At 34.4% G+C, this 27,020-nt stretch overlaps 2 protein-coding genes across 2 annotated transcripts; both read right to left on the bottom strand.

The window, feature by feature from the left end:
- Window positions 1–667: 667 nt before the first annotated feature.
- LOC137931977 (uncharacterized) lies at window positions 668–19,084 on the bottom strand. Its single transcript, XM_068775505.1, has 3 exons — window positions 17,308–19,084; window positions 16,955–17,103; window positions 668–793 (listed from the first exon to the last, which is right to left on the bottom strand). The coding sequence occupies exons 1-3, from the start codon at window positions 19,082–19,084 to the stop codon at window positions 668–670; spliced, it is 2,052 nt and encodes a 683-aa protein (XP_068631606.1).
- A 96-nt stretch (window positions 19,085–19,180) lies between these two features.
- LOC137931970 (uncharacterized) lies at window positions 19,181–21,271 on the bottom strand. Its single transcript, XM_068775491.1, has 4 exons — window positions 20,681–21,271; window positions 20,033–20,531; window positions 19,672–19,950; window positions 19,181–19,563 (listed from the first exon to the last, which is right to left on the bottom strand). Exons 1-4 carry the CDS (start codon window positions 21,269–21,271, stop codon window positions 19,181–19,183), a joined length of 1,752 nt encoding a protein of 583 aa, XP_068631592.1.
- Window positions 21,272–27,020: the final 5,749 nt, after the last annotated feature.

The following is a 27,020-nucleotide window of genomic DNA, read 5'->3' as shown; positions in this document are numbered from 1 at the left end:
ATTTATCATTTCGCTGGACTAGTTCAACTGTAGACTACACCTGGCGGTAAACAATGTATTATTTATTTATATTACTGCACAAATGTAATTAATCAACAAAATATAACTATATTGGTCTATGTCAATCAAAGAAATGGATTTTACATGTATTTTGAAAATTCATTGCGTACATTTTATAATATTGAAATGGTTAGTAAGCTATGTTCCGATTCTTAAGTTTTTAGGTCTTTTTTTATTACTCATTTAAAGTACGAATTCACCTGCTCCATATTATTACTAAAGTTACATGAAGTTATGAAAGCGATAAAAAATTTAATATTTTTATGACGCACCGGCCATCATGATAAAGTCACCTTTTTCGCTGCTCAATTTCGTAGTAGCGAAAGCTTCTAAAATTTTATTAATAACCGCTTCAAAATTCTCTATTTCTAACTTCATGTATATTAAAAATAATCATAATCTTACACCTCCTAAATACGTGCCACTAAACCCATAATAATACAGATTATAAAAGAAGTAAGTAACGATCAAGTCAAGGTCAAGTCAATTAAATGATTAAGAAGGTGGGGACGTTAAAATTTTGTAAAATCAGCATATTATTTTTAGGCGTGTCAGAAATCAAAACATTTTTAAAATAGTTGTAAGTTTTTTTATTCGATAAATGGCATTATGCCTTGTGTAATTGCACAAGCAATAGCCTGATAACACTTTCAGATTCAAGACTGAAAACCAGCGCTGATCCTCCATCATCCGAACCGTAAGCTAAACTGGATTGTTTTGCGTATGTGATATCCTATGTAATATAATAATTCGTTATTTTAAGTTTCATAATGAGTCAGCCATTACTGTTTATTCTTTTTTATTTGAAGTACAAAAACCAAAATAAAAGAATCGTATTATAATATATAAAGAATCATATATTTCATTAAAACTCACAATGTCTTAAGCGTGTACATTTGTTACGCAATGTATAATATTCAGTTAAAATTTTGTAAATAACCAATTCAGTTATGAGAGACGAATATTTGAATTATGATTTATTATATTTATAAAGATAAACTTTTGACAAAGATGATAATAATGGTGAAGACTTTAAAGCTCCAAATAATACATTACCACATATTCAAACATTCAATCGTTTACGACAAAAAAGCTATATCAGTGGTTTTTCGTTCGTTCTTTGTGCTTCTATTACCTTCGCAAATTACTGAAGCCAAACAAAAGCTTGAGGGGACGTGGATCGATGGAGCGTCTTTACTTTCTGAACACGTTACTTCACTATTACCAGCATCGTTTATGAAAAAGAGATAATGTATTCTCAGGAGCGTGTTACTTTTTCTTTTAGATGTCTTTGACGATAAATAAATAGATGCGACCAGAGCTAATACAGATAGTAAAAGACTCGACTATAATAATCTATCTGTGTAATCTCTTTTATATACATACATAAATAGAATACAGTTTGCTTTTAATGCACTAGAGCAATTTTTTACTGACAACCATAATATGAAAACAGGAAAAGGTTAAGTAACAGTCGACGTGTACATTTTGTGAAATAGATTAGAGTATAATGAATATATTGAAATAGCCGTAGGTGGGTCACATAAGAACAGAACCAGAGAATGAAATTGCAGCTGGCTATTTAAGATTTTGGAGTGAAGACCAAGCGTAGCGAAGAACGTTCACTAGACAGATGACGATCAGTATCAGATCAGTAGACCGCTTCCGACCGGTTTCATTGGAAATCTGTGAGGAAAACCCCTGTCCAGCAGTGGACATCCTGCGGCTGAAATAATGATGACGACGGTGTAGCGGAATAATCACAGTTGTCAAAATACTTTCGTTTATCTGTCAATCCATCGGTCTACGCATGCGCAAAAACTAAGGACGCGCGGCGTATGATTTGAAGGCAGTTGTCAAAACTGCGTCTCACGCCGAAAAACTATGAAATATAATAACGGCGAACGGCGTCAAGTGGCATATATGTTGTTGTTTGTGAATTTGTAGTAAGTCTTTAGTGCTTGACAGAATATGCAATCAAAGACTATCTTACATTAATTTTTGAATCAATGTTTAATATGTACAAACGAGTATTGAAATTTGTACGTAAAATCTATTTCATTCGCATGACAAATAATTTATTACGGCGTTGGTGTATCTGGAGTTGCAGGCGGATGACTTTAAAAATAAACTGTCTATCTTTCATCCAAGCGTTTTATTTTTTGTGCTCCAGCTCGTTAGGCGTTGTCTCTAACATTTTCTACCTCAAATAGACAAAATTCATACATATACATTTTTACATACATTTTTTTTATTTATAGTAATAATATTTATTGTCTCTATTAAAATATCTTTTAAATTTTCTTAAATCCTTTAAGTTATTTATATACATGTTTTATTTTTATAATTTTGAATTGAAAACCTTTCTTCAAAACAATTATTGAATGAAGATCAAGTTCTAGCTAAATATTAAGAAAAAACAAAACAAACACCATTAAATAATTGCAATCTTGTCTACCGTAACAATAAATAATACATTAGGTTTTCGTATATCACTAATAGAACTGTGAATGTGTCTTTTTTAATCAAATAAATTCGGATCAAAATACAATAATCATATTGGGGCGCGCCGAAAACTCCAATAGTAAATATATTTGTGGCGATAACATGAACCGTAAAGCCTTATTGATATTGGCAACGCTCCCGTACTGCCCATAAACGAGATTGGCGAGAGACCCTAAAAGGATGTACTTGTTTGTTACACCGAGGCCTTGGCTCTGGTTGGAAACTTCTTTATTAATAGATAATCTACATATAACATTATTATCTTTGACCCTAATAAAATTATTATGTACCAACCCTAATTATAGTAACTTGTTACGCATATCATTTGACTATTAAAGCGAAGAAACAAATTGATTATATTACATATATATTTTTGTTTTTGTTTATAAAAAAATTACACTTAGTGTCTGGCAAGTAAGACAAAAGTAAAACGTAAAAATAGCTGCCTCCACTTTAATATTGTTTTCCCATTGATGAATATTGCAATAAGATTACATATATTAAAACTTTGGAAATCTTTTTTTAATCTGTTGAAAAAGATGTTTATGTATCGTATGATCACATTTAAAAAACAACGTATCTTATTAAAATCAAGTTAAGTCATATAGTATGTATTTATTTGCACTGTGTTCACATTCGGCAATAACAAATTTAATGTCTTATAGGTATTCTCTGAGAGTCAATCTAGTGGTGAGAGAGAGATAAGAAGTAGGCAGGAGTCTAATTGTTATAATATAAAAAATACAAAACATTTTAAATATATATGCTAACTACTCTACCTATTCTTCAACAGTAAACAATGGAAAGATGTGATCAAATTTGCGAGGATTGAAAATTAATCGAATGCAGTTCAAAAGAATTCAAAAGGCGGTCAACTGGACCCGACAACAAACACTTAGTGTATAGGTCTGAATTCAGATCAGAACAGATCAAATCACCTTAGTCAATTATAAGAAGAATGAGTGATTCTACAAGCACTGTCTTAGTTTTGGAAGGGAGAAACTTTTTGAGGTATGAAGTTCGCAAAGAACCAGAAGCTTTCTGGCAAACATAGGTGGTCTGAACTCGCTAGCACATAGTGCAGTCTATATGCAAACCAAGGTGCAAAACCCTGGAGCATCACGCGGCTATCGTGCTATCATAGAGAATGGATGAAAGGGTCGGGGCATCCAGTCTGCTATGCAACCTTGGGCTGCCTACGACTATGGCTTGATAATTAGATCTATGACAGATAGACCAAAATTTCCCAACTGGTTCTTAATTTGAACTATTTCTAAATAGGATAGATTAACTAACACTTAAGGGAAAATAAAAAAATGAAAAATTGCGATATATAAAATGTCAGTACAGATGTACGATTACTAAAACTTCAATAAAGAAAAAGCTTTCGGAAGTAAAATATTACGTCTTCAAAGAGTTTCTTTCACTTGAACATATAAATTGCAACGGGGAAACCGTAGTATTATATCCGCTGACAACGAGACGCGATTGTTAGGCGATAACATCTTAAAAATCTCTCATCTCCATTGTTAACTTGTTCTTTACATAAAAAAAAAAAATGTTTCCGTAAGAGGCTTGAGCCATAAGCAGATATAAGCACAGTTCTTAGTGACGTACAAAGGAAATCTTGAAAAGATTCCCGTAAGGGAAAGTAAAAATAATGTGATAATTTTATAGCGGATTCTTCATAACACTGAGAGACAAGGCTACCATCTAAGGATAAATGACCGTACAGACGCCTCGAAATAAACTTTGTTTATCGCTACCGAAAGTGCTGTACCGCGCCTTAGGAAAGCGTGAAGCGTTGTCGGTGTACTGAATAAACGGAGCAGCCTTTACTCCCCCCGTCTCACTGCACGAATACCTAAGGTGCAGTACTACAATTTCGATAACAGTATAGTTCCCATAACAAAGCAGACGATTCTTTATTTGTGGTCAGTAGCTTAAGTACAACAATTACTAATTCATATATATGTATATGTGTGTATATATATACATATTAATTATTGTTAACTATTAGTCCCTGTAGACTTAATACTGCCAGAATTTAATGACCTGTTGCATCTTAACAGAAAAAATGAATTAATGTATCACATTTCAAGATCACTTTATACATAGGAATTTAATGCTTTTACACCTACAACCACCCACCCTGTATAGTAGAAAATGCTTAATAAGAATCTCTGATAAGTTCATACCACTGGAGTTTAGACAAACGCTGCTCAACAGTATTGTGTAGTTATTTTTAGCTTTTAAAAGCTATCGGTCGAACTGTTAATTTAGATATATTACGTCTTTTACCTCTGCAAAGGAGTACAAGATATTTACTAAGTAAAGTGAAATCACCGTATGCCAGCAATAAACGTTTCAAATATTTGCACTAGCTGGAGTTCTAAGCCAGAACGTCCGAACATTTACACACCTTTGTAGATATTCGAACATACATATCCACGTAACGAAGCGTACGAAAATAAATAGCAATATCAATCCAACGATAAACACGTTTTTTTCTGTACGAAGTAAATGGAACAGCTGGTCGGTTTTCTGATGCTGTACACATTCTTTAATATGACTTGGTAGAAACCTTTTCACATACCGTTGTAAAGGCTTTAATGTTTTTTATTTCGTTCCTTCTGGCAAGAAGACCCAATGGTCTTTGATTTCTTTTCTCTTTAGATATCAATTTTGTGCACATTTTGTTTTTATCCTTACCTACTTTTACTTTAGTGCCCAATATTATTGTTTTATATTCTTCTACAAGCCCTAATTTCCTTCTTTATTTAATTGTCTAATTTCTTATTTCTGCGATTATGTTTCGTTTATCTAACAATTTTTGACTTATTTTATCTCTAATGGAATTTCTAATTTGCTTTAAACTTATTGCTTTAGACATTAATCTTGTCTTAGGTCTACATTAACTAGAATCTAATCATTCCTTTCACTTTTGCAAGCACCGTTCTTATCCTTAATCGCTTCTTCATTAGTATAAGTCGTGATAATTTTGAAATGCCTTGATGAAGTAAATATCGAGCTCTTATCGTGTTATTCTATATTATGCTTTCTTAAGGACAGTAGTAGCAAGGAGGGTAATCCTTCAATTCTCTGGTCAAGTCAATAACCCGTTATGATATGGGTGATATTATACGTGGCATTTTATTGTTAATTTCCCTAAATGTATAGATGTATCAGACTCACATTCAATATCGTTTTATTAATATTACAAAGGGAACAAATCTGCTACAGGAGGTTAAAAACACAGTTTAAGCACAGCTCCTCAGCTAACCTTACGAAAAATTATAACAACTACATTATTGAGATCATCGGAATACATTCGATGCAATCCATCTCCTACCAGCACTATTGTGAATATATGGTTGAAGCCTATTTTTAACGGCTTCTACGGTTGAAATATTGATGGTAATTACTCTAGGTGTTGTTAAGAAATACTGCCTGGTACTATACACGTATACATTGTAGAAAATAAAATAAATTAAAATCGAGAATCGATTTTATTCCATTTGTCCATAAGCTTGTTGTGAAATGATTTACTGCTGAATATAAGACGCTTAGTATAGTAACAGGTAGTAACTTATCACTACCTATTTTAAGAAAATGGTTAAGAAATATTTACTAGACCTATGATTATTTATCCTTTTAATCATTTCTTTTTCTTTCTCTGTTTCTTTATTCTTTCTGTAGCAAGTGCGATCCAAGGCAATTTGATGTATTTATTTACTATCACATAATATTAATAAAATTTATTGTACCGTAATAACAGGTTGTCAAATATCTCCCTTCCGCTTTTTTGCTCTTTATTCAATGCTTTATAAAAAGTGTTACAGTGATCGGATTTAGTTCAAATATGCGCCGTTTTGTTCGATAATCTGTTTCCATCTAGACGGCAACTTCATAATACCTCCCTCGTAGAAGCTCCCCTCCTTATTTGCGAAGAACTCGGACAGCCACTTTTCACAAACCTCTTTTGAGTTCAACTTTACACCACCAAGGGCGTTCGCTATGGACAGGAACAGGTGGTAATCACTTGGCGCTATGTCCGGGCTATATGATGGATGTGATAAAACCTCCCATCCGAGCTCCCGTAGCTTCTGACGAGTCATCAACGAAGTGTGTGGTCTGGCCCTTCCTGTTGGCCAATTCTGGACGCTTCTGGTCGATCGCCTGCTTCAAGCGGTCCAGTTGTTCGCGAAGTAGATGGTAGAATTAAGCGTCTGGCCATATGGGAGCAGCTCATAGTGGATGATTCCCTTCCAATCCCACCAAACACACAGCAAAACCTTCCTGGCCGTCAATCGCGGCTTGGCCACTGTTTGGGACGATTCACCGGCCTTCGACCACGACCGTTTTCGCTTGATATTGTCGTATGTGATCCATTTTTCGTCGCCGCTTCCATCCAAGCATCCGCTTCAAGAATGGGTCGAGTTCGTTCCGTTTCAGCAGCATATCGCAGGCGTTGATTCGGTCGAGAAGGTTTTTTTGCGTCAAATCATGCGGCACCCAAACATCAAGCTTTTTTTGTATCCAGCCTTCTGCAGATGGTTTAAAATGGTTTGGTGACTAACTCCCATCTCCTGGGCGATGTCATGAGATGCCACATGCCGGTCTAACTCGATGTAGTCCATGATTTGATCGGTATTTGTCGTCACAGGTCTTCCGCCGGCTGGCTTATCCATGGTGTCGTTTTCGCTGGCTCTGAATCGTCGAAACCATTCCTCCGCGGTTCGAAGTGATAGAGTACCATCCCCCAAAACACCATTAATCTCACGGAACGTTTCTCTAGCGGATTTGCCTTTAACGAAGGAAAACTTTAAAATAGCGCGAATTTCGGCGTTAGTGAACTCCATGTTTACACGTCTATAACTATTGAACGCAATATCCAAACTAATCATGCATAGCGTCGTTTTGTAGGTTACGTCAAGACCTTTCAAATTATGTATAGTATTGCCAGATACGAGCTCTGTAGCGCTTTGTACATAGCCGCGAAATTCAAAAGATAAAAAGGCGGAAGGGAGATATTTGACAACCTTTTATGTATCATAAAGGTAAATATGATTAATAAGGATTTATTACAAGTATATATGTTATATACATTCATATATATGTTTGTATAAATGTCAATTTTGTACACCCTAACTACCTGTTATTTATATCACCGTTTCCATACTATGGTTGTCTAGAAGAAATTGTCTTATGAGATGAGACCGCCCAATATACTTTTTTATTATTATGAAACTATTTATATGTTTTCTAGCGTGTACAATATTTTTTTTTAAATAAAATTTGTAATAAAAAAATCTGGAATAATGTCTATCAACGCCATATGTGACTTAATAATAAATGATATTAAGAATTATGGATTGTTTTTTTTATTTTTAATATCATAATTTGATTTTTATTTATACTTCCTATCTGTATTAGTGTCTTGAAAAGTGGTAGCACAGCGGTAGAAGACTGAGACTTTGGTCGCGGGTTCGATCCTCGGAATGAAATTTTGTTTAATTCACATTTTGTGCATTGATTATATAGAATTGCATCGCATGCCAAGCGTAGCAATTATCGTATAACCCATGCTACATGACAAAAAAAACACTGCGTAGCTGATTCTCGCTTTAATTTATTAAAAATCTATATAAAAGCAGAAAACCCATCGTCGTTATCCCTTGTTTCTCTTCCCAGACGGTTAAGAATGCTGTACTTACAAATATTTAATTAAAGAGGTAAAATTATTAACGATATGATTTTAGCACGAGTTTAATACATATAGAAAAGAAATGTTTACATATTGTTTAAGTTATACTTTTCACCAAAGCACAAATTTGGGTAGGATTTACCAGTACATACCCGATTGTGGTAAATCAGTACTTAAATATACAATTAACGATTTCATTGCTACAAGCTACATACTAAGTTCTCTCACGTACCGGAAAATTTAAAACGAACACCTGCATACTGCGCTACGTGCTGTGGCATCTTGCATACCTGATCGATATAAAATTATTTTAGTAAATAATTTATGTACATTTTTACGAAATCCAAATAATGAAAATACGAAACAAAGAATTTTACGACAGGAAACGTTTTGTATCATCAGTACATAAAATAATAAACGATAGATGAATAAAACATTTACGATTTTTTCCATGAAATATCGTGTACCATCATAAACCATGCGCATATAAACCACATAAACTCAGTCATATATGTAATACTATGAATAGAAAGCTACATGATGTAACCTTTTACTGTTGGATTTGTTGGATATACATAAAAATCTTCAAATCATCGTAATCATTATTATCAACATCCACAGGAAGAATATTTACAGCTGATCATCGACCTTCATCATAGATTACCATCAAAATCGGTTGGAAGCAGTTCACATACAACAAACTTCGACAATCTTAACAATATCATCTGTCCACCTCCAAGGTAGACATCCTAAGATGCACCAGCTCGTCGTCTTCATTCCACAATCTTAAGGCACAGCTGCCATCTTTTCTACGAATACCTTTCTACGAATACCTGTTTACTACCATTGCCAACTTAGCAATTATATGTTAACAATATTTCCATAGTTAAAAACCTCTTTACCTATAAACTATTGAAAAATAAATAATATCAGTTATTTGCTTCAATAAAGACACCTTGACGACTATGTTATAACAATTTACATTACAGTGCTAAACCTGCGGTAGAAAAATGAGACTTGAGATCGCTGGTCGCGGATTCGATTCCCGGAAAACAATATTTTATTATTCACACGTTATACTACGTTAATTGTACAGGATTACCACTGCCCACAAACAAGTTTCCAGAGGATGGGCAGCATCATATTGTCCATACTATGACATCACACTGTGATCGCCTACCCTCCTGCCAATCGTGACGATTATTGTATATCCCCCCATAGATGTCTTTGGGAGCGACTTATGCCTTGCAGTGGGTGTCCACGGGCTGAAACAAACTAACGAACACAGACTTTTAATGATATTTTTATTCACTTTATAGTGCTAAATAAAAAAAATTAAAGTATTTCATAAAATTATATAAATATCAAATTGTGTTATGAAACAAGGCAACATTTTTAATTGCTAGAGAGATTCGTTAATAATGATCGTTGGCAGCTCTTATGTCATATTAAGCGGTACGATTCAATTAAATATGAGTAGAACGAACGGCTTCATCTGTCTGTGTTCATTACGAAAGAAACGTATTAATTTGAACAAAACGTACGTCGCAAATCGACCGGAAATTTGATCCCGTGCGTTCAACTTTAACTTGAAGTTATTCTAATAGGTTAGCGATTTATATGGCTTTGACGATACGATTCGTTTTACTATGATTATATTTTCAGTAAAAATTTTAAATTCATTTTTAGTATGGTATTTATTCCGCAATTACTTCTCCCAGTGCGAACGCTTTCTGAAAAGGTACTGACTAGTCGCTATTTGTAAGCATTTCATGGATTTTTTTATTTGTTCCCCTGCAATGTTTGTACTTTTAGTAACGCGAGGATCGCACTAACACTAGGCAAGCATTTATTACCTGCGCTGGCGCATCAGTCACACGTTTACTACCGCGATTTTTGCCTACTCATTTACATTTTGGGTACAAATTCTTTCTCTCTTTCTTCACATCCTTCACAGGATCTTTCATTCTTCACGTTCTGACCTTCTTTCACACATCACCTTACTTCTCTTATCTACATTTCTGTTTACCTTTGCTTCTTACATTATCATATTTATTAATAATTTGTTTCTATTATTTTCTTCATTATCATCGATAGTTGACCTTACTCTTTTGTTATCTTTAACGTTTGGTATCTGGTTGTCGTTATCTGATGCGTTATTTTAATCCCTAGTTTTTTTCTTTGTACCACTACCTTGCAGAACCTAAAAATCTCAGAGCGTCATTTATCGTCCTCAACGACGGATACGATGCTATCCTCTTCTATTCTTCTTGCTATTTCCATCTGGAGGTCAAGGCGGATCATTTCATGGATTATTGTATCAGGTCCATCGCGTTATAAACTAACTGCAAGGCGTATGTCTCCCCTTAAAATTGCCACAGAGTTTTTCACAAGAGTTTTGCGCTCCTCGCTTCCAGCGACTCCGTGACTTACTCATACCGCGCTTATATAAAATAGTGACGTACATAATATGTTTTATGGTATTAGTAACTCTTTGATAATTACATTGTACAGTTTTATAATACATCCTAGTGTAATGTCTATGAATTGTCAAAAGTCGTAAAATCATTTTTACCGCTTTTTAAGACGCAATTAGCCTTAAAAAAGAATTAGTCCAACTAACAATAAAATTTTCTAAGTTTCTCGTACGATTTAAATTGTATGATGACATAACCGAGGTCATTTTGATTCTATTTTTAAATAAATTGGATTCTTCTGTAATTTTTTACACGACGTAATAAAGTGATTGGTATTGATAACCTTAAGAGGATAGTAGTAGGATTAAATAAATAAAGCATTAAACAGTTAATATTAAGTAAAGCAAGAGGTAACAAAATATGTTACCGAATCGCAAGGGACGTTATGTTGCAAGTTACATAGAAGTGCTTGTGCATACTTAAGTAAATTCATGACGTTAACGATAACTTCTGTATTTCAAACTAGTTTCACTCTAGGTTACCTAAATTTAGCTTATCGAACTTGATAACATGCTAATGTTATAATAATAAGCACTATAGCAAAATCATTCAAAATATATTTAAGTATATTTTACAAGCTGCTTTACAAGACTTTGTAGCGTCAAAAGGACCTGCCTGTTACAGTCTGTTTAAAAAGGTGGTCTTTCAGAGTGATCTATTTTTTAATTCATTTAATGTCTTAATAATAAACAAAGAGTATATTTATTTTATCAAATATAAATACTTTTATTATCGTCATCATTTTAGTCTTAGGTTGTCCACAGCTAGGCATATATGTAAATAATTTTATTATAACAACTATATTTCGTTTCTTCAGATGACGCTACATTAATAAGATTACGATACTGTATTTAATATCACAAATCCTATTTTCACCAAGTGAATGGGATTCGAAATATGATGATGGTTTATGAAAACACACCTGGACACCTGGCATCTTCATACATTTAATAGGACCGATTGGCAGCGGCCTGCTTCCAGGGTCTTTCAATGACCTTAAGAAATGTTTCCCTTGTTAAATTCAGATAGCTATACCCGGGCCTTGACTACATTGTGAATAAATCTATTTAACAATAATTCGTTCCTTATTAAAAGCCTTTCTTTAAATATAAGGGTATATAATTGAATCACAGAGTTCCATATTCAATACCTTCTAAAAATACTATATTTGTTCAAGAAATTACTTGAACGTAACAAATCCGAGGGTTAGGAGATCGTGGAAGCTTAGATTTTATGAATTCAGTCACTGTAGAGCGTTGCTTGTGCGAAAATATTACGAAATGGTGATTCGGTGACCGAAACACGTAGAAAATTTTGCAGCATACACTCGGTTACTTAGCGAATGAAGGCGTTTCGAATTTGTTGCACTGCTGTAGCGAAGTTTCGTTTATTTATGATTACGTTTAGATGAAAGTTAAAAATTTAAGATGTAATTGAAACATCACAATGAAAATGCAATTTTTTAATCTAAATCAATTTTTTTATTACCTCAAAGGCAATTAATTTTGTTTTCGTTTATTTGTTGAGCGTCAATTGCTGGTTTGGCGTTGGCTTTTCACTTTATATACATTCTTCACAATTTTTTTTTGATTCATCCGATTTTGATCTTCACATATCACCTTATTTCCCTCTATTCTTTGTTATATTTGGTTCTTCTTACAGCATCTTTTTTATTTTATTTTCTTTATTAACAATTTTATGAGTTATTTTTTTGTAATTTTTTTTTATTAAACTACATCGATAGTTGACTTGTTATTTTATAATATTTTATGTTCTTGTGGTCGGGCTTTACCCAACTCTTTACTTTATTTCTTACTTTTGTTTCTACCAATGGTCTACTGCACCACTTCTTTGCAGAATTTTAGGAATTTTTGTTGTCGCTCACAAGGGAGGCAACACTTTCCTCTTATATTTTCATATTACCTGATTACCGATTATCAGTATAAAGACTAACCCTGAGTGCGGCTCGGCCCACGTATGGTGAATATCACAAATTGAAACCATACCGGAATTCTCGGAATAGAAGACAGCTCGCACTTTCAAATATAATATTAATATTTGTTTTCATAAATCATGTTTAAATTTGATTTGCACAATCACTCCTATCCTTAATTATATAGATGTCAGCTATCTCTCTTAATTCATACATTTTTATTTTATTTATTTATTAACACTTTTGTACCCCAAAAACAATAAATGGAGGAAAAAAGAAACAATTTATGAATAGTTTCTTTTTTACCATATGTGGTACAAGAGGTACATCTTTCTTTGCTCCTTGATATACTTATCAATTCTTCTTAGTTCTTTTTATCTCAAATTTAATGTGTAATATACATGACAAGCTGTTGAAGTCTTCAAGAATCTGAAACTGAAAATGTCTTTCCAACTTCGCAGTTTTTTTTTGTTGAGAATAACTATACTTATTATATTTGAATCGATTGAGGTCAATGTACTCTTCAACTATTCATTGCTTTGTTCTTTTTGCCTTCTTGTTATTGTTACGAAATTGCCTCGAGTGATATGATCTCCAACGTACATTATTTACGTTATTATAATTCTATATTTTTCTTACTGATATACATGCATGTACAAAAAGGGTATACGATAAATAAACATTACTTGTTCATTGTAGTTTTGTGTTTTGAAATTTTTTCTAGATCTTTACATAAATTCCAAGTTTAGTATGAACAGAAAACAGGCGCCTAATCGAAAATGAATATATTTTTGGCACAGAATAGTACAAATTAGGGCCTCGTTACGAAATTTTCCCTTAGGCCTCGATAAAGCTTTGAAATATATCCCCTTTGTTCGTGCGGATGAGATAAGTAAAATTCACGCGTCCAATTCCTTTTTAGATTGCGTGTTTAGAATAAAAAAGGGGAAATCTGTAACAGTTGTTTTTATATAATTCGTCGTAAGGGAAATGACCTGGACATTTAACATAGGCATTAGAATAAATTGAAATTGGAAAAACGTGGACGACGGTTGGAGAGGCGTTTACCTGACCGAGGAAGTTCAAAGATTCTTTACAACTTCAAATATACAATTTAGATTTTTTTTGTCTTTATTCTTATTAAGCTTTGGTAACGTAAATAAATGTATTATAATAAGTAATAAATTCATACCACAGCTTCTTTGACTACAATTTATTGTGAGTATATCTAAATACTGTATTTAATCCTGTATAGCACGAAAATTTATTTATTCCAATAACAGTATTTACGAATAATTTATTACTAATTGAATATCAATGGTATGTCTAAGATTCAGAGTAACATCCACCACATTATTTGAAAGTCAATTGCTTCATCTCATAATTATGCCGAGAATCCTTATACCAGACAGCAACGGCTTTAGCGTTGCAAATTGTTTTATTTAAGTGAAATCGTTAAGTATCGGGAATACATTATCATTTACTTGCAAATATTATGTAATTTTTCCATAATTTCATCTTTTATTAGCATAAACAGCGCAAGTAATTAGAATTTAGTCAGTACACGAACGTACGAAATATTTTTGTTTAAACCCTGCGTCAATTTTATAGGAAACTGAAGTTGAAACAATGATTTCACTACAATCCAAGCCCAAATTCAGACGAAACACGGAGGCTTCTATTAGTACCTGCACAGATTCTGGCTGAAGCCCTGAAGCCTTGCGTACTAGTGCGGCTCGGATACGGAGGAGAAGGCATTGCACCTGTTGCTGAACTACCCCTGGTACGATACAGGTAAGACTCGGGAGTCAGTAATGGTGAGGAGGAATATCAGTCTTGATTAACACAGAGAATAGAGGATGATGACATTGCTTCAATGTTTGGTGAGTACAGAGGAGTGTCCTCAAACCTTTTGGAAGTTCTGCTAAAAGTTAATAGGGATAGGCAATAAAAAGTAAGAAATAAGTTTAAGAATAATAAAAATGCACAAAAGGAGATAACATAGCTGAGATATTAGAAATGTAAGCTAATTGTGATATAGATAACTAAAAAATATATAAAAATTAAAAGTAAATAAATTGTTAAACAAATATATGAAAGCTAAAGATAGATAATAAGATTAACATTAATCAATAAGCAATCTAGAAAAATAATAAGGAAGTAACAATTAGGCATCTCATAGACGCAAAAATATAATTAAATAATTATCGGTAAGCAAAAATGGAAAAAAGCCGAGTATTTTTAACTGTAAATATCATCTAGTTGTTTCACTTATCTGGCACTTTTTTGTTAAAATCCTCTTCAATCACCAATATTTTACTTATTCTTCAGGTTTATGATTTCTCATTTGATATCGTAGAGAAATCTCGGGCATATCACTTGCCCTCAAAGGGAGAAACGAACTTTTAAATATATATTACTACCGTTCTACACGTACAATTGTATTTGGATGACGCCTTCTCACCTGGATCTACAATTGCTTTTATCTTTAATAGAAGTTACATTTATAATGCGTAGTATCATCATCATGTTCAATTTTCTGTCTGAAGATGTCCACAGCTGGACATAAGCTTCTACCGCAGATTTCAAATAGAAACTGTTAAATGCCGCCTACATCGATCGTCTGTTATAGGATGCTAAGTATTAAATGTAAATATTTATTAAGGATATATGAATAAAGACCAAGAACTGAGGTTCGGTTGGTCAAGATTTATGCATTTCGGTGTAAGAGAGTTTTAAAGTTGACGCTTAAAATGGATGCAAACAGACTTTTTTCATGCAGAAACTTCACTTATCCAGAGTCAATAGCAGAAACGTGACTTCGAAACGAAAGCGCTAGTGCCACTTGACATGTTTCCCTCACATAATGGTGATCGATTGACTTGCGATTCTTTAAAGTTGTAGGAATTCTGAAATAGTGACGTACTTAACGAATTCTTAAAACCATATCGCAACTTCTGCTTTAAAATACAATATTATACCTATTTTTAATCCATAATTCAAACACTTTATTTATTTATGCACAAAATGTAAACTTTAATCACGAACACAATAGAAATATTTATTCTTTAATTTGATTTGTTTTATTTCAAAAACAAGAAATATATCTTATGATTTGATTAAGCTAATATAATACAATAATCATCTAATAAAATAAACTTTTAAATAAGCTTTCGAGATATTTGGAGAATGCGCGAGGACTGTCAGTGGAGCTTTTCCATCAATTAGCTGGCATACGTTTTATACAGGTGCATCACGACTGTAATGAAGACACTGAACCATTATTTCTGATGACAAATTTAGAATATTAAAGTATGCATACGAAAAAAATCAAACATAATTTTATTCTGAGATATACTTTCAGAAAGAAACAGGACTTTCATGTTACAACATGGTTTATTTTCCATAAGAACTTTGTACTTTGAAATAATAATAGCCATGAGCATTAAAGTTGGGACGAGTTTTACTCACAGGCAATGTATACGCATAAAAAAATGTCCGCAGTTCATTGTTAGTTTTACTTGCTTTCAACTTGGGATTATTCTTTAAGCAGGTCAAACTCTATCAAAACTTTGTCTTGGTTTTTGTTTCGGTGCCCACAGAAATATTTTTGATATAAAATCTTTTGTGTCTACTCAATGATATCCTTAACAAAATTTTGTTTTTATTCTGAAAACATTAAACATATATCGACTAATAAATAACATTTCAAAAACATTTTAAGTTTATAAATGTTCGTATATCCTTGCTGTTTACTACTTTGGCTTTACTTTGGTTTGACTTGTACTACCTTATGCAAGAGACAGAACTTTGTTCCGCCTTAATGGCAATAAATAAGCAGATTGTGTTTTTTTTTTTGGAAAAATTACAAAAAAAATTAAATAACTACATTAATCATTCATTATTATTTCTGTATTTTGGTACATAGGTTGCTCTTCACTTAAGTACCTTGTGATACACGACATTTTTTGTTTTATTATCAGGCGCAAAAACAAACAACGCAGATGGTCTTCCGACCCGTGAACATGCCACGTATAATTGACCATGTGAAAAACATGAATGTTCTAGATTTAAACCACAAACTTTTAAGGATTGGCCTTGTGATTTGTTGATGGTCATGGCGAATGCAAGACGTATCGGAAATTGAAGTCTTTTAAATTCAAACGGCATATCGGTTGGGATCATCGGGATCCTCGGAATGAGAACTTCCTCACCTTTGAATTTTCCTATCATTATCGTAGCGTAAATTACATTGTTCATCAATTTACTAACCACCAAACGCGTACCGTTGCACAGTTTTGGTTGGTTTATGTTTCGAAGCATGATTACTACGGAGCCAACCTTTAGGCGTAAATTGTGCGGTGGTAAGCCAGGCACGTCCAAAGAGTTTAAAAATTCAATTGGATAGTTGGTGGCTTCATCTTCATTTGTGACGCAGTCAATAGATTTGAATGAATGCATTGTTCCAATGATCTTATTTTGAATTATGTAGTTCAGGTCATCTACATCTTTATTCTTAGCCGCTAAAATTGCTCGCTCACTCAACCATTCATTATTTTTGTAGTTAGAAATAATATTTGGAAATACATTGTTGATAAGTTCGTCTTTTGATGAGACAAAATTACAGAAATTATTTGGAAATGATATTAATCCGCTCGATTCATCGACAGGTACTTGACCATTACCGATAGTCAGCAATTGCTCCGAGAAATCTTCAGCAGATGTATCATTAAGCAATGTAACTCTCATGTTTGTTGTCAGCTGCAGTTTCTTCACATAGCGCCATAGATTTGACGATTTGAGGCAAGCGTTTATTTCATCGGCAGCCGTAGATCTTGGAATTACTGGCAATATTTGGCGGAAATCGCCAGACAGTAAAATCATTGCTCCTCCAAAACATCTCGAGTCATTGCGTAAATCTTTTAATGTTCGGTTAAGTGCTTCTAATGCACGTTTATGCGCCATTGTGCATTCGTCCCAGATGATGATTTTCGATGCCGCTAAAACTTTGGCCATTGCTGAGTGTTTTGCAATATTACACGTTGGTTCTTCAATAGTTTGAAGATTTAACGGTAATTTGAATGCTGAATGAGCCGTACGGCATCCTTCTAACAATGTGGCTGCTATTCCAGAAGAAGCAACTGCAACCGCTATGTTGGATCTCGCCCGAACAGTTGCTAAAACTAATGACATAAGGAATGTCTTGCCAGTTCCACCAGGGGCATCTAGGAAATATAAACCACCATTTTCATCAGCGATTGCCTTCATTAAAGTATCATAAACTTCCTTTTGTTGGTAATTTAACAGGGGTACATTCCTTTGAACTACTAAATCTAATTCCTGGTGATCATATTCACGTTCCCGTTCCAATTCTCGATTAAATGCGTCATTCATTTCACGATTTGGCGCTGGCATTCCTAACCTGATTAATAAATTACCGCACATGAGGTAACACATATCTTCGATCAAGAGTAAAGCACGATTATGTATCTCCACATTCATCTCAATATCGTGATTTCTGGAACTGACACGACTTTGATGTAAAATATCTTCTGACATACTATCCTTGTATTTGTGCCACAGGTTACATGGGTTTGATGGAAAACATGTCGAAATTATGATAGCGAATAATGTGCGTATCTGACTTGGAGATGCAGAGATAATGGCTTCAGCGATTGTCGTATCCCAATGGGTATCGTTTTCTAATAAGTTCAATTCTTCACATGCAGCACGATATGTTGGGAATATTACACCATTAACAGTTCGTAGTGTCTCAAATGAAGTTGGCCCACGCACATTTACCAGCAACAACCGCAAATAGAAACATTCATCATTCTTTGGATGAACTGTATACATACGACCAAGAGCATCAGTAGAACGCACATCTGGATACCCAGGAACCGCATCACCTTGCTTCCGTCTTTGAAAATTCTTGGATGAAGCATTCCAAGTATAATAACGTGGCATCTCCGAGTAAAGCAAAGTTCGTGCAAACTGATCGCTTTGGCAGATTGCAAAAAAACTGGTCAATGTAGTAGCTGGAGGTGTTTCAGCACGTTGCGTAGCATTCGAAGCCGTGAAATATACTCGTTGACCATTCTCCAGATGCACCGTCAAATGTATAACAGTAGGATGACGTTCGTGAATTGGAAATGCGAATATACGCCAAATCGCTTCGTTACAGTTCACATAACGACCAACTTGATAGCGTGAAATTTCATCGTTGGTATTTGAGGATTGCAATCCAAAAACCGCCATATCACTGCCTTTCGTGACATATTTGCAAATATATTTTATGGACTTAACTGAATTGCAGTATTCAACGTTGCAATGTGTCTTGAACGTTTTAGAAATAAGTGGCGAATATGGAACAATCCAACTGTTGTCGACAACGAAATCCATTCTTTTCACTTTCGTTGTGACAGTTCGACCGTTGTCATCTGGTGATCGACGCCGATACAGCGGATACCCATCGTTGCCAGTGACAGTCTCCGCCGTTTATTTCCGTGGATATCGTTTAGAGCACTTTCCATCGACCATGCAAGGTGATTGGGGATTGATGGCACCACACGGTCCATGAATCATATTAGTAGTAACAACATCATGTAGGTCTGGATCGACTTCATGATCAGGAATCTCGGCACATATGATATCATCTATTTGGTCAGGCTGAATTCTTTCCACTAACCAAATAAGAATGTGTGCGTGCGACAGGCCTCGCTTTTGCCATTCGATTGAATACATCCAGCATCGAGTATCTCCAAAGACGCGTTGTTTAACAATAAAGTTCATCAGGGACCGAATTTTTTGCCTGAATATACGTGCTGTGATGTCGTGTCTATCATTTGATGTTTGTCCGGGAAGCAGCAATTGAGTAATTTCTATTCATTTTGGATTACAGGTAAAAGTAATAAAGAGATCTGGCCGGCCGTAATGACGAACATATGTCATTGCATCTTGTGCATATTCATGCATATGACGTGGGCTACCAATGTACGTCGCCGGCAGAATAGTTAATCGACCAATATTAGCTGCATTTCCTTCAGTACTAACTGCATCACGTAAATGGATGTACTCCTCAGAACGCAGTTTGGCTTGGTTCAACCTAATAAATGTTAAACGTTCCGTTTCTATTTTTACATACATGTCAACGCAATACTGCTGAAACAATCGACGAAACCGCAGCAAATAGTTGTCAGCATTTTGACGAATCATCAAACGATATGCATAATAATTCATTGAGCTAACTTTCTTTGTAGTTTCTTCACCTGAAATTCAAAATTTGATAATTAACCATTTCAAAGACAAATAATACAGAAATTAACCATTATTAAGATACTGATACTTTACCATTCAATGGATTTATCATTTTAATATTAAAATAATATCCATCTTCTCCTTGCCAATTCATCAGTGGGTATTGCAATGCGTCATATGATCGATGAGTTTCAGATATTTGTTGCAGTTGCCCAGTATCGCGACGTGTAAGCACAATATCGCGTTTTTCCAATTGTTCACCAACAATCAGGATGGCAACTTCGTCTACTGTTGGAGCATTAAATGTGCGTTCGTGTGTTCCAGATGGTCGTTTATCTGCTTTGATGACAACTTTATAGTCATCATTTGGCATTTGCTCTAAAGCACTCTTAAACAACCTGACCAATGCATGATGTTCATGAAGCAGACACTGCAAGTCTTGAATAATTGCTCGCTTCATTCCTGCATTGATCCCTAGGCGTCGATCAAGTTGTTCTTCCATGTTGCCCATGAAATATGTTTGTAAAAATTTATTCTGTGTATCTTCGAAAGGTAGTAATGATCCAATTCGATGGTGGATCTGTCCTTGTATCTACAAAATAAAAACCAGACAGTATTAACTGGTTTATAAACACTTTTTCTGTGGGAGAGTAGAGTTCAGTATTAGCAAATATAATACATACCAATAGATAAAGTAAGTTATTCTTTAACTACATTCTATGTAAGTACAAAAATTAATACCTTAAAAGTCGGATTAAATCCTCCTTCTTCGATAATGTCTGCCCCAAATGACGTCATTTGGAAACAACTATTGTATTTTCGAGTATTTGCAAGAAAGTGGCGTGATTCTTGTGTTTCGCCACAAAGCAATGAATACAATGGCTCATGTGGCGGAGTCAACGCTGGCAATTTCACTTTACCATTAAGGCAGCATAATCCAGGCGTTTCTCCGGAAAACTTTAATGCACCACAATACTCGCAAACAACGTCCATTTGCCCAATGCAAACGCTAGGATGCAAGCTGTAATCATTGCTGCAATCGTATCGAAACGTTGCTCGATTCAAATCAGCTAAATATCTTGTTCTGCGTCGCACATTATCTATTTGTTGCCTTCTGTTGTTCGCTCGACGATTCTGCATTGCCAACCGAGCTGTTTCACGGGCTGCTTCACTTTGCTCTCGTGATTGAGAAGCACGAAGTCGAGCCATACTATCGCGGCGCTGTTTACGTGCAATTTCTTGTTCTTCTTCAGTCTTTTCATTTGCAGTATTTTGTATTCTTCTTGCATTACGGCTTTGTCGGGAAAGATTCGATCGTCTTGGTCGCGGCATTATTAATTAAACTTCACTTCACTTCAATCCACTTGTTAATTATTATTTAATAGAAATAGTTTTAATATTGATTTCTTACAAATATCAAATTGTCATCCATACGTCAATACATAGCTGTCATTTTACGTCAATTACATAGCTGTCGTTTGCGTTTTGTTATTCCAAGTCTGATTCTTTTTTGTTACACCACGTTTTATAGTGACTGACGTTTCATGTCAAGTCACACGGGAACGCTGTCAAACGGGATAAAAAGTATCCTATGTCCATCTCCTGGCTCTAAGCTACCTCCCTACCAATTTTCAGCCGAATCTGTTCTGCCGTTCTTGAGTTATAAGTGGTGTAACTAAAACGACTTTCTTTTATATATATAGATAATGCAGTGACGGTAGACCGATAACAGCTACCGACCAAGTCGAGAGGAATGCTAAACACGTATTCAGTACTTGTGTCCCTTGTGGCTTTCATGACCTTCCAACCAAGTGATCTAATAAATCGGCAAACTCCTAGATCTCAAAAAAATAATATAACGATACAAGCTGAGGCTTCCATGAGAACCTTCGAGCTTTTTTCTAAATTGAACTCTAATACGAAGAGTTTTTTATTTGAAAAACGCAGTAAAGTTGACATTAAGAAAAACTGTATTATTATTATTACATTGTTTGAGCCTTGAGACGATAAGATAGGCCAAGGGTTCCCATATTGTTTAACACTGTACTTTACGGTTGCAGGCCAATATTAAATTTTAGTAAAAGAAAAATCTCGGGTTTCCGCCGTATTTTGCGCCATATATTTTTCACTATTATACCAGGAGCACATTAGCATGGGCAACATGAAATTACACCTTCCGCTGCGAATTGGCTCATTGGCTCTATCACCAACTGTAATTCAGCCGCGGAGGTTTATGCCCATCGCCGCCGCATCTCCGTTACGTCACGCTTAGTCACGGATAAAAACTTCCCAAGAGACAAGGCGGAAACTAGTTTGAAAGAAACCCTTCGTTAGAAACCCTTCGTTAGAAACCCTTCGACGAATGACAACCAAAACCAAAGTCTACTCAATGTAGTCCTCGAGTTTAGTCACTCCATGAAACATCCGCCAAACCGATCTAACAAGAGTTTAGCGACCTCCCAATCCTGTGAAATAGTAGTACGCAGTAGCTCGAGCGGGAGCTCTCCTGTGCGCCCTCGATCTTCCTTCCTTAAAACGTGTCTTAGGATAGGACGTTCTACGCCTAACCAGGGTAAGTCCAGTCTTAAACAAAATAAACAAGTTTGTATCTGTTTTTTTTTTTTTAATTAAATATCAAGTGTAATTTCTGTCTATTTCGCTAAAAGTATAAATACATATTTCCGGATCTTTATTCTCAAGTTATACAGTTCACAAGTGTTTTCTCGCTTCTCAGTAAATTAAACCGGACCCGTTTGAAGTCAGCATCCGAGCGCGCTTTTAATTAAGTTTATTTCAAGAATAAATACAGCTAACCACAAGTGAGTGTCTGTGCGACTCGGATTCGATAAAGATTTACTTTATAGTGACAATATACGCCGGCCGCTTTCAACTGGTCGTATTATAAATCTATGTTCGTTATCTTTATGAGCATGTACCCAAAAGATTGTTTGGTTAAAAGAAGAGCATTGATTAAAAGAAACCAAATCAGCTCTCAAAACGTTTTTAATAATGTATAAGTATACAAAGCAGTATTTCATTTATGAAATAATGTCTTATTTATAATTAGTTCGTTCCTTCATTTTTTTGTTCGAGATCGAATTATATATAAGGAAATTTGTTAGAGAACAAAGGTTACCAACATAGCCCAATAGATTGGAAAGTTAAAGTTGCAGTAAAGGTGGCTGTTGAGGCCTCAAGATTCTAAAATGGAGCCTTCGTTGAGGTCGTCGGAAGACTCCAGAGTCTGAAAGAACATTCCTATAAAAAATCTAGAGGGGAGGTCTATGTCCAACAGTGGACGTCCTGAGTCTGGAAAAATAATGATGGCATGCACCCGATATCAATTATGGTAATTGTTATTATCTATATAGATACAGATTCGGGATCGGGTGAAAGATCTAGCTATATAGACAGACCTTATTTGACTTTTAACCTGCGTTACATGCGTGCTTACTATTATGCTTATGCTCTCGATTCTCATTCTAAGAATGCCTCGATCCAAACCACTATCATTTGTTGCATTGAGTTACCTAATGCTTCAACTATCTATTTTTATTTTTCCTTCTTCACTTTAGTCACTTCTATCTCCCGTACTGATCGCTTCGCAATAGGACTGGTTAGCATCCAGTTAGAGACGACGATAGCAAGGTTGTTTGTCTAGCTTGTAGGTGGACGTCCTGTCCTGCGCTTTTTTATCCGTGATCTCAACTCCAGAACCACAAAGCCCTAGAAGCCCTCTGTTCTATGTAGCCTATGTGGTGTGTATGTAGCATGTCTACTGCCACTTTAACATACTATTCTACTGAGCTATGTCAGCTACTTTCAGATATAAGCATTTGCAAATGTGGACATATTTTTTTAAGATCTGATATAGTCGTAAAGAAATATAGACGTGTTTAAGTAAATTAATGACAAATGAATGAACGAATTACATCTTTATTCGATCAACACAATAGTTATGAGTCTTATAACAATGTGTACATGTAACAGAGTAATAAATTAAAATTAGTTGATATCGGACTTTTACAATTAGCAACACCGTGTCGACCAAAAATGCGCTGACTTAGCATATTCTGCCGAGCGTTAAACAAAACACTGTGACAGCGTTGTTCTTCCGTTAGGACTATTTGATGAGCGTCTGCGGCCCCCGGCAGTACATCCAAATTGAAATATTTTGTTGTCTTGTCCTTTTTGTTGTATAATGTACATAATATAAAATATATAACTTGCTGCATATACAGTGATCTCTGTATGTTAATATTCGAGTAAAAGTTGAATCGAAAATAGTACTCAAAGGTAATACATATTAATAGATAGGCACTGTGGTTTAGTAAACTAAAAATGTATAAACGATCCAGTCAAGGTTATAAAAATTTGGGATTTATTATGATGCTAGTAAATATGAACTGCTTCAGATATATATTATTGAAATAAGTACTTTTTACACGAATTTTTAAAACTTATTTTGTTCCTAGTAAAATTAATTTTAGTTAAAATTAATTTGAACTTATTATGGGCATGATATCACAAAGATGACGGGAATGTCAGACGGTAGAAATCAGTTTAAATAAATTAAACTTACTTTTCCAGCACACGTTCACAATGCGTAACAAATGAAATTGTAACAATCCGAAACAAAGCAACATATAACTCGTTACATATTCTAGATGCGTATAGTAAAATAGAATTGTACAAATGAATATACTTATCCCGCCGCACGGGCTAAACTTTAATTCTAAATTCTCAAAAGTTTCCTTTGCTCAATTCTAATAATTTTCGAAACGCCAAGACTTTTCATTCACGTCGTTCTTATACAAGTTTTCTTCTGACGCAATAGCATACATAGTAACATACCGATCTGAAAGGCAAAGCTGAACTTTTCCTTAGAGGCTCCTGCACGCAGTCACTTAGACCATCCGGCTAAAGGCTTGACAGTTTTTAGTCTAATTAAATTAATTACATAAAGAGAAAAGTTTACCTTTCAGCCTTTTCAAAGCCACTTACGTTATAAATGCCAACGATATACTTCCATTAACGTTAAAAAAGAAATACATATTTTTATTTATTATTTGTTTGATTATCAATAATATATGTACTATTTTATTTAGAACTAAAATACTTGAATTCAGATATATACATAATAAGTAGGTTTGGACAAGGTTCTCGAAAGACCAGGCCATTACTTTTACTTATTTAAAAAGTATTGGAAGAAGGCAATATTTTAAATTAAATGAATATTTTTTTCAAACATAAATAAAATATCAAAATATATATATTTAATTATATGATTAAATATTAGAAATTAAACACCCTGATTTTACTTCTCTTAAATAATTCTTCAAAATTTTGTTAATAATTTATGACAGTATCTCAGTAATTCTTTAAGATTCTGGTAAGTTAATACTGATAGGCACTAAGACAAAAATTTTATGGTAAAATAATATTATGTGAAATAAGCACGTTGTTCCAAATATTGATGTAATTTCGAGAGCCTGAAATAATTCTTCAAAGAGCGACCCGTGGATTGACCACCCCAGTTATATAACAATAATCTCTGTAACACTGCTTTGTTATCAGCAGACCATACCGCTGGTGTATTAATTTACATTCATTATTCTTGATTAATAATCTTTTCAATTTAAGTTAATTTCCAATTTAAGTCAAAAGCTCTCACTCGTTTCACTCACCCCTTATGATAATAAAGGTAATAAATTTATGTGAATGTAATTTTTTGAAATTTCTAGAAGCGATACATCAATTTTACTGATGCCTAAATGGCATTTGCAAATTTTGCGGGTAGGAGTTAACTGGGCGCATAGTGCGTTTAGTCTAAAACTTCTTTTTAAAGACTTTTCACCACATACTCAGACACTGTTCCTCATTCGAATAAAAAAGACGTAACCACGTGACCCTTTGGAAAAACCTTGATGTACGACCGCCTTACCGGGCCTCCTCAGGAAAAAATCTACTACAGAATCTTTCGATGACTTGACTCAAGACATTAAAAAATCTGTAGCGCTTTGGCAGCGACTTGAAATAAATATAACGCAGAAATTAATGTATAATTCAGTAAAACACTTTTACATTGACAATTGTATTGTTTATATGTATAAATTTTAGTTGTATAATTGTAAATAATAATGAAACGCTGTTGTGACTCGCAGTTGGGAGAAGAAAGATCCGTATCAAATAGCGGCAATCCCTCCCCCAACTGTTTGCGCTCAGTAAACACCCAATAAAACACATTGTGAAGAAAATACGTAGCGATATGAATAACAATATTTAAAAAAAATTAATGACTTTTTAAAGTAGCGAATCTGGAGGGCCGACTCGGACCGCTACATACTACTATTTTATTGGATTGGGAGGCCGCCGAGCTCTTAGGTCGCTTCAGTGAACGCTTCATGGTGTGCCTAAACTCAAGGACCCCCACAAGGGGACCTCAGCATGTGCTGACGACACTTGTCAATAGTCCCCGTTTAGCATTGCGATTGAAGGGCGCCTTATCAGGTTTCTCACCACATCTTTGAGCTTTTAGACTGCATTTCAAAATATTAATAAACAAATACTGAATGAATGAATGAGTGAACACGAAAATATATACTGTTATTTGTTTGGAAATAAAAAAGAAAGAATAAAAACACACGTTGGTTGTTAGTTGAACATCATACTCTTTTAATGCAAGTAAAAAATAAATAATATTACTGTTATAAGTTTTTTAGCTGCCGATCTCTTAGTTTAAGCGTAGTGTTTTAGACAATCCCTAAAATTTAAGGGACCAAAATATAATAATAATGTATTAAGAAGATAATGATAGAATTATAATCGGTATTATTAAACCATTTTAAAAGATGTGTTTTTGTTATGGTTATTGCTGCTTCCACATCTATCTTTTGAAACCGAATAGAGTAAAAATAATATAGATTAAAATGAAAACAGTTGACATACAATAAGAGTCGTATCGAAAGTTCGAATGTTGAAAATGAATTTTACCTTTTTAATTGTGGTATTGCACACAAATGACGATAAACGTAATTAGCACAAACTCGGTCAGGAAGTGAACGTAAGGGCGTCAATCACG

The sequence above is a fragment of the Battus philenor genome, unplaced genomic scaffold, assembly GCF_028537555.1.
Source record: "Battus philenor isolate CCGP_79_NKW_IND1 unplaced genomic scaffold, ilBatPhil1.0.hap1 SCAF_11, whole genome shotgun sequence".
Classification (NCBI taxonomy): Eukaryota; Metazoa; Arthropoda; class Insecta; order Lepidoptera; family Papilionidae; genus Battus; species Battus philenor.
This window is presented reverse-complemented; position numbering and strand designations above follow the sequence as displayed.

Bases quoted from the DNA above. Each gene is read 5' to 3' on its own strand.
- LOC137931977 (XM_068775505.1), bottom strand. From the start codon at position 19,084: ATGGATTTCGTTGTCGACAACAGTTGGATTGTTCCATATTCGCCACTT. The intron at 17,104-17,307 runs GTAATTTTGTCT...TCACAAATGAAG, and splicing joins ATCATTTCCAAATAATTTCT to ATGAAGCCACCAACTATCCA. The intron at 794-16,954 runs GTTAGTAAATTG...TATATTACATAG, and splicing joins GCAACGGTACGCGTTTGGTG to GATATCACATACGCAAAACA.
- LOC137931970 (XM_068775491.1), bottom strand. From the start codon at position 21,271: ATGCCGCGACCAAGACGATCGAATCTTTCCCGACAAAGCCGTAATGCA. The intron at 19,951-20,032 runs GTAAAGTATCAG...TTTGAATTTCAG, and splicing joins AATGATAAATCCATTGAATG to GTGAAGAAACTACAAAGAAA. The intron at 19,564-19,671 runs GTAGCCCACGTC...CAAAATGAATAG, and splicing joins TCTGCCGGCGACGTACATTG to AAATTACTCAATTGCTGCTT.